The following is an 11,142-nucleotide window of genomic DNA, read 5'->3' on the forward strand; positions in this document are numbered from 1 at the left end:
GTCTCCCTAGGGTAACGGTCCACCACTGGGTGCCCCGTATGCTCGATTATGACTAGTAAACTCATTTGATTATGACTTGCGATACAGAACAGTGCTTGCGACCTATAATACCCCCTCATTTAATTTAGACTCGCGATCCTTTTTTTTAATGATTACTTACTACGAAACCTTTGTCTTCAATACTGTTGATGACCTGTACCCGCTCATTTGATTTAGATTCACAACCCTATTTGATTATGACTAGTGACTAGCAAACTTTTATTTTAAGAATGACTGGCACCCCCATTTTATGACTAGCACCTCTTTCACTACATGATGGGTGGCGACCCCAATGACCTTGAAAATGATCAATAATTATCACCCCTTATATTCTCAATCATAACCACTTTTCTGTGTTAAGATAACGATTATAAATAGTGGATGTTATGAATGACCTTCATGAATAGCACGCATGCTGCATTTGGAAAACAGGCGTTTTTAAAACCTGAATATTACAATATTGATACCATATTTTCAACCTTTTAAAGCCCAAGTGAAAGAAGTTTTTTTAAACGAGACTTCAGGTCAACTTTATTTCATGAGAATTTGATTTTATTGTGCTCCCTAGACATTTGATTTATGAAACACAAAACAATTATCAAATCAACTATAAATATTAAAACTCTACCAACTAGATACACCATAACCCCAAACTGCCTATCATATTAATATCTTAACAATATTAGACAAAGAAATTATAAATTTTTCCCAAACAAAATGATTTATTAACTGTTGATTCCATTAAAAAATGATCTAAAAGTTACATATTTAAAGCAATAAAGTACTTAATAAAACAGGAAACCAACATTCTCAATCATTTCCTCAAGTGTAGGCAAAATAATTAATGTATCATTTATAACCTAAAGTTTTCCTCACTCGTATTTAAATCTATGACAAGATGAAACAGTACATGCATCTATAGATGAACACCATGTCAAAAAAGAGTTTGCACTCCTAAATTGGTCAAGTTTTATTATGGGTACAATTACCTTGCAGGCTTGCACAAAACAGAAATGACAAAATCGCATATCATTTTTTAGTCTTCGTAGGATTTCTTTCAGTAAATCTCTACATAAAAGTGAATACAAATTACAGTGACAGATTCACACATCAGTTTCTGTGGAAACTGTAATACCGACTGGCCTCGACAGTTTGTGTGATCTACTATGCCTGAATGATACACTAAGTATTTGGTCTCAAAACAAATAAGCAATTTCAGTCATACTATTATCAGTACCAAGAGCTTACCCGTAATCAATACATATATGTCGTCATATTCTCTGAAAAGGGTTTCCTTTCAACGTTTGCACTATCATAGTACCGTGAAGACCATAATATTAAATAAAAAACAAGATAAAACATCTTGTGTGAGAAAAACCCTGTACATACCACGGGAGCGTTTCATGAAAGGACTTGTCAGACGTTTCATCTGACAACTCCCATTTTATCCGACAGTTACCATAGTAACAGTGCTTCTCAGCCAATCGAAATCCAGAAAAGTTGTCTGACTTGTCGGAAAAAATGTTGATGAAACGCCCCCCTGGACATCAGATTAAATTCGGATTATTTCTTTTATATTGTGCATAATCCCAGTCAATAATTCCATGAAATATCCAAACTCAATTTTACCAAAATGATTCTGATTTACAGAGGGAGATGAGATTAAATCTCTTTCTTTAGGTTTCTATCCACTCGGGCTACAATCATAATCTAAAGTTTCACTCAATGAATACACCTTTGACACACGCCTGTACAAGAATGATTCCATTCATCTATTTCATATTTCAACGTACATTACAAATAGTTCAAATGAAGAATTCTAATTTCATACATAATAGTATGGTGTTTTTGTATAGTGCATAGGCCCTGTCAATCCATTAGTTTGAAGTTGATCCTTCAAATGGTTCTTTAATCATTATGAGAACAGAAGCAACATGGACGGACAGCCTAAAACCTCTAGTAAACCATATTTGCTACAATATACCATATTTTTTAAATATAAAAATATTTATTCCATCATTCAATATATTCTCAGTGGCAGAAAGAGCTTAAATATTTATGTACAGGGTCTTTTGATCCCAGCACAGTGTAATATACAATATGTCCCTCATTAAAATAGGCGCATTTCATTATGAAAAAAGTGTTTTATTTTAACTACCATCACTTTAATTCATTGCCAGTGGAGAATGACTTAGTGTGTACATGTATGTAAGCAGATGATAAACATCTTGGATCTCTTGATTCCTAACATTTTCAAGAAGACTGCCACATATAAATACCCATGTACATATTAACATCTATAGAGTAACAAGAGACTACAAATTCTTCACTTACATCGAACCCCTCGAAATTTTGAGGGGCATTATTACACATCCATATAAAAATATTTCACTTTTAAATCATTAAAATCATCTTCCTTACTAAATAAATGGATAAAAATTGTCATCAAAGATCTAGGTACTTTCCTTGGACGAGAGTTGGAGGATTTTCTATAACATTCTTGCAATTGATGAGACGTAGTTCACGCTGGGCTGGTGATGGCATGTTGCCTGGTCCTGCCAGAGCTGTGAAGAAAAAAATCGTCAATATTTATATTAATACAACGGCTTGACCACTGATTAAGTTGTGTTGAAATTTACTTCATATCCTGTAATTGACTACTGGATAAGCTTCAAAGAAGGGGGGGGGGTCATAGATTTATTTATGCAAATTCATAGATATCAGAATAAAAGTGAATTTACCTTTGCATATTGACAATTTAAATGTATAGGAAGAATTCAGCAAACCAAATTTGGTAGTAAGATGCAGAAATACATCAATAAGTTGATGCTGTACTTTCAAAAGAATATTTCTGTAGCTAAGTAAGGTTGCCTGCTTGCTCATCCAAGTACCATACAATATAGCAAAGTCCAAGAGGGGGCATACCTTATAGGGAGAAACAAAATCGGCAATTGCTTCTATGCCAATGACATTCAACATTTTGGGGCTTGTCATTTTATAATTTTCTTCTTTTCTCTTGAGGGGGTGGGGGACACGATTGTTTTTCTGACTTGGCAGAAACTATTCATATACCCCAACCCCTCCCATGATCCATCTTAGATACATCCCTGATTTATCCATCTACATAATTTGAATTTGATGCTCTTACCTTGCGCACTTTCCAATGTTCTCTTCAAGACTGCTTGCATTGTAGACAGAGCTTTCTCACAGGCAAGCTGACATAATAATGAAACAAGCACCAGAAGTACATCAGCATCTAAGCAATTTAGTCAAGTACACTCAGATGGGTCACACTTAAACATCCTGGCAAGGAGTTCTTTTGTTAAACTTCAACTGCTATACAAGATTGTTTTTGAATGTCCTATACACTTATGCATATCTCCAACAACTGCAACAGATGAATTGTGTATTGTGACATGACAGGTATATTGAAGGAGACCTTGAACATTATACCTCAAATTTGGTAAAATTTCATTTTTTCATAACTGGAAAATTAAGAACCAATGTTTTGTTTGAGCTCTGGCTCATTATATCAAAATATGAACCAACTGCACCCTACCAACATGTCACAGACAGAAGTGTTTTTTTCTCACTTTCTTAAACATTTCACTTTATTTGTGGGGGCATCGTGGTCTAATGGTCAAGACTCGCCTTTCAATCAGAGAGGTGTGGGTTTCCTTCCCCAAGAAATTTACCCACATTGTGCTGCACACCGCCCAGGTGAATGGGTACCCAGCAGGATTAATTCCTTGAATGCACCAAGTGCCTTTAGCTGCTGGAGCTAAAACCTGGGTAATATACATGTATAGCGTGCCATTGAATAGGCATCTAGACAATCAGCCTCATAATGTGGCTGCGATGAATGCAAGGAATGCTCCCCAGGGAGTGGAAATTGTGCACTTTTCGTGCCGGATTGAAATGAATCCAATGACCGGGGTAATAATTTGCTGTAACACGCTTTGAGCCATTCTGGGAAAAGCGCTCTATAAAAATTGGCTATTATTATTATCATCATTTGAGTCATGAGGCCTCTTTCATCAAGCAAGACAATGTGCATAAAAAGACTGAAACCATTTCTTACCAATAGATTATCTGGATGTTTATCTGTCCATACAAGTAAGAGAGCTGATAGTAGGTCACCAGTCCCGGTGAATATACAGTTCATACGGGGGAACTCCAGACGACACACTCTCTTCTCATTTCCTATCAAAAAGGTAAAAAAAAGTCGCATGGAAACAAAAAAATAAATGAGTTATCAACCAAGACAACATTGTGCCTGGATTGACTTGCCAGGAGTGGTGAAAATTTTCTGAGAAGCAAAAAAAGGTCATTACCATTTCCAGAAGCATTTTCCCCATCAAAAATATTCGAATTTGAATGGTGGTATGAGCAATCGGTGAAGAGGTTTACAGTACACCTTTTTTAAGTCCTGGAGGGACTGAGATAAGAAAAGTGGATAGAATTGGAGGTGAATTGGAAAGATGAGAAAGTTGAGGTTTGAAAGTACAGTATTCTTTTTGAAAGGACTGTAAACCAGGAGTGGAAAGCTGAGAAACAGGCAGGCTTGAATAGGTAAGAGGAGGCTGACTTGAGTCAGCAAGTAGAGTGGGTTGCAGGAGCAGGAGAGTAGACTCAACGTTACTCCCACTCTACTCGCTGACTCAAGCCAGCCCTCTCTGACCTACTCAAGCCTGCCTACTACTCAGCTTTCCACTCCTTCCTGGTTTACAGTCAGTCCTTTCAAGGACTACACTCATTTCGAAAAAAAGGTCAACGTTCATTGCAATTTCCAAATTCAACTAAAGGAGCATTAGCAAATTTAGCACTCACCTTTTTGTGTTGAAGCCAGGGTGACTAACGTATCTTCATTGCCTGATTCATAGCTGCTCAGTACGACTGTCGCAACACCCTTATCATGAAGGATACCTAGAGCTTTCAGAGCAGACTCTTGATCAGTGATGGTTACACCCGATAACAACCTGAGAAAATAACGAGTAAAAAACAATCAAGTTAAAGATGAATTTTAATTCTGGTTGTGAGTTTGAATAATCGAGGATACCATGTCAGTGTGATTGTGATAGGCTGATCATAATGCACCTAAAAACAGGTGTTTGCTGTAAAGCATCCGAATCGTCAAAAAATGATAACAAATTGACTCAAATCTGATGAAAATCATATGCTCTGCAAGGAGATAATCATGTATGAAAGTGCATCCACATTACTGGCCAAGCAGTTTCAGCAGTTACTGTTTATATTTTGAATGTGGAGGCCTTGTGGCAGATATTCATAGCAAGTGATCCAAGAAAGTCTTCCAATCAGGTCATTGGTCTGAATCCCAGCCATGGCGTTATCTCCTCCAGGAGGATATTTTCACATTGTACTGCACTCCATCCAGGAGAAACTACGTACCTTGGCAGGAATATTCATTCCTTAAAATGCTGCCTTGGTTAGCCTATGCTACAGCCAGGGTCATGATAAAACTTGGCAGAGTGGATATGAGTGCTTTATATAAGATGCCTCATTAAAACAATACTACTGAACATTTAATGTGCCATGACTAACAAAAATGACTCTTACTTCTTCAGGCACTACTTGAGGCATGGCCCTGGGAAGCGGGGGTGCTGAAGCACCCCCAAGATTTACCTAGGGCTGCTGCATGTATTATTCTCTATAGGCAGCAACCCTGGAATTCTGGTACGTGTGGAACAATTTAAAAATGTGGTAGTAAAACCTTTTTTTTTGCATGTTGAATTTCTCTGGACCAAAATGGCCTTCATTTGAAACTTTTTTTTTTGCTTTTCAAATTTACATTAGCACTCCCAGAAAAAACATTGTTCCCAGGGCCCTGACTTGAGGTGGCCAAATAAATACAGAAATTGAGATGAATGACAGCCAGATAGGCAACACAAAACCAACTTTGAATTTAATGGCAATCATATTCATAATTGGCCCATATTCTGAAGTCAGGTTTAACTTAGACCATGGTCTAACTCTGTGCTAAAATTATGGGAAGCCAAAAGTTCCCTAATTTTTATGAAGTTGTATGCTTTTTATGTTTACTGTGCTCTTCCCTTATTCATGGATGGTGAAGACAATCATCTTTTTATATTTCCTAGACAATTATAAATGACTTGAGAGTCAAATGAGCTGAAATATGATATCTCTACTGTTAGTGATTTATGTAACAATTAGCTATCCATACTTAAACCACAACTTAAAACCTGAGTTTAAGTTAAACCCGACTTTAAAATACGTGCCATTGAAACCCTGAAACCACTTTCTAATGCAATCAAAAGAAGACAGAAATAGGACTGGTAAAAAAGAAAAGCTGGGCAAATATTACATGAATCTGGATTAACAACGTCCAGATGAGCAAGACAAACATATATGACACATAACCAAATCACACACAATGAAAACTGCTATGAGACCTCACTTACTCTGCTTCAAACTGGTTTGGAGTAATGATATCAGCTAGAGGCAAGAGTTGATCTCTGTAGATCGGCATCAGTTCCTTGGGCACATAGAACTGACCAGCGTCACCTAGCACCGGATCACACACGTAGGTGATGGAAGCGTTAGCTTCTTTTAACTCTTTGACTGTTCGTATGACCTCGTACAGGAAGGACTCCGATCCTACGTAGCCTGGTAATATATTCAAAATAAGGAAATGACGGGCTTATGGTTACAAATTGAAATGACAGCCAATCTATATTTTACCATCGAACAATTTTTAATGAGAATGGCAACATCATCGTTAATAAAAAATCATCAGTCCTAGCGCACTCATTTATAGATCTTATCTTGCTGAAAAATTTGTGTCACTGGTCATTTGAGCAACCGTGATTTGTATTTTACAGTACTTTGATATGAAGGTGAATGCTCACATGATTTGACATGTAAAGAGTATGACTTGGCCTTTGTGCTAAGGACTCCTTTGTCTAGCCGCTAGATATGAATCTATGTACAGCCATTCCACATCCAGGACAAACCAGATTCTTTGAAAACCGATGAACAAGTTTTTAATATATTCATAAAAATGTCAAATGGTAGACTATTCTCCGCGACCTGACGAGGGTTCAAGCAAGAAGACAAGATCCACAATGAAAATTTGTAATTAATTGCAGACCTGTAACTACATTGACATTCAGTTGATTAAGAATCTTGCAGTAGGGAAGACCGGGGTTAGTTGGAACATGGGGTAAGTTGAAACATTGTATTAAGTTTCTTTAACACCTGTAAAATAAATTTATGCAATACTGCCCTCAATTTATTGCAATAATAATTCGACACTGTTGTATTAGAAAATTACAATGTTTCAACTTACCCCATGTTCCATCTAACCCCGGTCTCCGCTACCCCATGCAAGTCTCTTAACACCATCCCCCCTTCACCATGCCACCATACCTGTAAGGAGATGTGAGTATCGATGAATATCATTCAGTTTCAGGCCTTCAAACAGAGTCTTCAAATCAGAATCGTTCAGGACTTGACCTTGGAAATGTTTGTAGCCAGTGTGGCTGCACAGCTGGACGGAATTGACCGCATCAACCTCATATCCTAAAACCTAGAAGAGATATACAGACATAAAAAGGGTGAACTTGACGGGAAAGGCGAGAGACAGGAAGAGGAGATGGTAAGTCATTCTGTCAAAACTTCCTTGACTCGCTACTTGTTTATTCATTTTTGTTCCAACTATTACTAAACCTACTAGAATGACTGAATCCTTCCACTTCAATTGGTATATATATCTAAAAACACCTAATGTAAAATCTGGGATCATAGCTAGTGACATTTTGTACCATTTCCAATCTCATTCCATGCCTGATTTGGACAATAACATTAAGACTCACAACTTTTCTGAGGCTAACATTAATAATTTTCATTCACCCTGATACATATTTCGACGAAAGCTGAAACCTGAAACACCATCATTTCAAGGAATATTAGTATGAAAATTGCACCAATAAAACCCATTGATGCATATCTTTATCTTTAAGTCATTTATAACTTAGCCTTATGCCATTCGCTTTACTGGTTTATTTTTTATTCAACTTAATTTTAATCTGTTTATTGCTCCTTTATCTTTGCACATGAGTAGTCATATCCTTGGAAGTTATGCCCTGGCGCAGGGATCTTTGATCGGATGGGAGTTTATTACTGGTGGTGTCTACTTATATTGAAGAGCCCCCCCCCCCCCCTGTCGTCCCTTCTGCTCACTCCACTCTGATGCCATTAACCATTATCTCCATTATTATTTTACTACTTTACTTAGTAATAATTATTTGCATGCTCTTTCAGGTTCCATTTCAAATTTGTTGCTTTTACACTTGATTCATTATTCATACTATTTAAATAATTCTTATGATTTATAGCGTCTTTTCCATTTTGATTAAAATGCTCAAGGCGCTTAGAAGAGAGCAAAACATAAAAGTAAAGAGAACTTTAAAATAGAGAAATACAAGGGTAAATTACAAAAAGGAAAAAAAATATGTCTGTCTTCAAACCTAGTATCTGCTGGTGGACAAATGCAATTTTAGATTGCCCTTAAAGGATGTTGCAGAGTTTGAGTTCTTCAGCTCCTGTGGTACTAGTGAATTCCACAGGGCTGGTCCGTCATGAGCAAAGGCTCGATTGCCCCAGGAGTTTTTAGATAGTGGAATATGTAAGAGACTAGATTGGGATGATCACAGTGTGCGTGCAGGTTAATAAAGGTGTATAAGAGACTTGTATGAATTAGTGCCTCCCCTTTTCTGTTTGTACTTTTTTTTACTTACTCTACTAGAGCTTTCTTATTGATATTTTTGTGAGACTCACTGTATATTCATAGGAGTACAGTAGCCTTCAACCAACAAGCTTTGCTCTTTGGCTCCCTCATATCTCTAATTTTCTCTCTTTGTCATTATTTTAGAACCAAATTTTACAAGAATAATTTCTAGTACCTTTTTTTCTAATGTTATATAATTATGTTTACACTTTATATAAATTCCAACGATATTTTTTTTATGCTTGTTTATGTCTTTTGTATCATATAATATCATTGTATCGAGTTATTGATGTTTGAAAATGTTGATAAGAATAAAGTTCAATAAACAAAGAACCTTGAAGATTATTCTATTTTACATCTCTTTAATAATTGTACAGGTGTACAAAAATACTTAAAATACCTAAATACCAATAAAATACAACATTCATGACAGAACAGGTATTGACAAACATTAAAAATAATCATGGACAGATAATAAATGAGTGCATGATCATTTGCAAGATTACCAAAGGCAATGTAACAATTGTGCAAATAATGAAGCTTGCATTGTTTGAACTTTGCCATTATGGAAACGCAAGAAGGCCCCTCCTCCCCAAAATGGCCTCCAATATATCCAGTTCTCTGGTCCAGCATGCTCATTCATGAAATCTCAGAACAATCATGACAATACAATGCAACATGATGTAGAATCTAGACTAGTCCAGAGTCTACTTATTTTGGAAACAGAAAATAGAGGGAGGACCCAGAAAATGTGTCAGACTTATAGAGACTTAATTTGGAAGAGAAGAGTTCCTTAGTTTTGCAACTGCCACTGGCCACCCAAAGTAAATAACAAAAATAAATAAAAAATATTATTAAGTTCAAAAGAGGGAAATAGTTGAGTCTAGACTCTAGTAGACTCTAGACATGCTAGATTCTAACGTTACAACTTACATTGTTGCATGAGCATGATGAGTCACTAGTCATCATGGTCATGATGATTAAAGTTTAAACCTTTACTTTTTAACTTAGTACTGACTACTGTAAAGTAAAGTAGTTAGACCTGTATTTTTTCATTTGAAAAAGTTTAATCAAGAGTTGTCAAGAGACAAGGGGCCGATTGCACGAAAGCATCTTTGCAAGGACCGTCTTTCGTGCCGCCCAACTTTTCAGTTTTATGATGCGCCATGTGAAACTCATTCATGTCATTTTAAATAAATCATCTAGCTGCAAGCATATTTCATTCGTCCGTTAAAAAAAACAAAATATTTGTTTATAAAATGATGTGACTGATATATCATGAAAATTGAAATTTTATAAAATTTGATTTTATAGTAATACCAAGCTAACAGATCTTATTCTTTATCATCAATTTCAAAAACACCCCGCTTATTAATACACAGCATATCAAGATGGGCGACACGAAAGACAGTCCTGGCCTTGCTTCCTTGGAAAGACCCTTTCGTGCAATCGGCCCCATATCCATTGATTTAAGGCCAGTCTTGTAGTTGTAGTAAGACTTGTAGGGTCTACTATAAACCACTCATTCAATGAACAAGGTTATGATATAACCTTGTTCTCACTTATATCTCCATGTGTGACAAAATAAGGGTGGCAATGTTTGGCTTATTTTCTCTTTTTCTTTGGGGCAAATGCTTGATTTTTTTACACTGACAGTTTCCATTACACCTATTATTCATACAACTTGACTCTTATTTAAATTTGATTATTTAAATTATTTTTTCTCAATTAAAAATAGAGATAAAAAAATGAAAATTTTCTTGCCATATCACTTTCCACCAATAGAGGGCGTACCAAAAAATATGCCAAAAATTCAAGTTTTTGAGCGCTCTGGTGAATACAAAAATTATTCCCAAGTTACTATTGAAAAATAAATTGCAACTGTATGGAAATTAGTAATTTTGGTCACAAATGTGATATTTTAATGATTTTTTAAAGTGTGTGCTCTGTACAACATTGGCATATCATAGTCCTACCTGTAGATTCCCCACAGGCAGGGTGGTAGCAGTGAACAAGTGGCCTATAAACTAATTTTCATTAGGGCCTATGGCTATGCCTAATTTATTATTTTTACGCACCTGCATAGGAAAAACAGCCGACTTGTTTCCCACATATCCCGAGACAACATGACTTTGAATAGAAATCACTCTGTGGTCAGCCAGAGCCATGTTTTAAAATCTTGTGAAAAATTAACTTTATCTCAAAAACAGCAAGGCCACAGGGCAATGATTCAATCCAAATGGATAGCTCAACCAACGCAATGCCAATGGGAACAAGGAACACTGCACTGTACTGTAGCTGTAGCCCAACACGAGAAATTGACTATGGGACTGGTC

The 11,142-nt window shown here is 36.3% G+C and overlaps 1 protein-coding gene across 1 annotated transcript; it reads right to left on the bottom strand.

The window, feature by feature from the left end:
- Positions 1-573: 573 nt before the first annotated feature.
- On the bottom strand, positions 574-11,066 carry LOC121413260 (pyridoxal kinase-like). The gene is made up of 7 exons (XM_041606019.1): positions 10,885-11,066; positions 7,447-7,606; positions 6,480-6,684; positions 4,870-5,018; positions 4,121-4,242; positions 3,188-3,254; positions 574-2,603 (listed from the first exon to the last, which is right to left on the bottom strand). The coding sequence occupies exons 1-7, from the start codon at positions 10,972-10,974 to the stop codon at positions 2,485-2,487; spliced, it is 912 nt and encodes a 303-aa protein (XP_041461953.1). The 5' UTR covers positions 10,975-11,066; the 3' UTR covers positions 574-2,484.
- Between the last annotated feature and the right edge of the window lie 76 nt (positions 11,067-11,142).

The sequence above is a fragment of the Lytechinus variegatus genome, chromosome 4, assembly GCF_018143015.1.
Source record: "Lytechinus variegatus isolate NC3 chromosome 4, Lvar_3.0, whole genome shotgun sequence".
Lineage (NCBI taxonomy): Eukaryota > Metazoa > Echinodermata > Echinoidea > Temnopleuroida > Toxopneustidae > Lytechinus > Lytechinus variegatus.

Excerpts from the sequence above, each read along its gene's own strand:
- LOC121413260 (XM_041606019.1), bottom strand. The coding sequence starts at position 10,974 with ATGGCTCTGGCTGACCACAGAGTGATTTCTATTCAAAGTCATGTTGTC. Across the intron at positions 7,607-10,884 it reads CGGCTGTTTTTCCTATGCAG|GTTTTAGGATATGAGGTTGA; the intron begins GTGCGTAAAAAT and ends TATCTCTTCTAG. Across the intron at positions 5,019-6,479 it reads CCAAACCAGTTTGAAGCAGA|GTTGTTATCGGGTGTAACCA; the intron begins GTAAGTGAGGTC and ends TTATTTTCTCAG.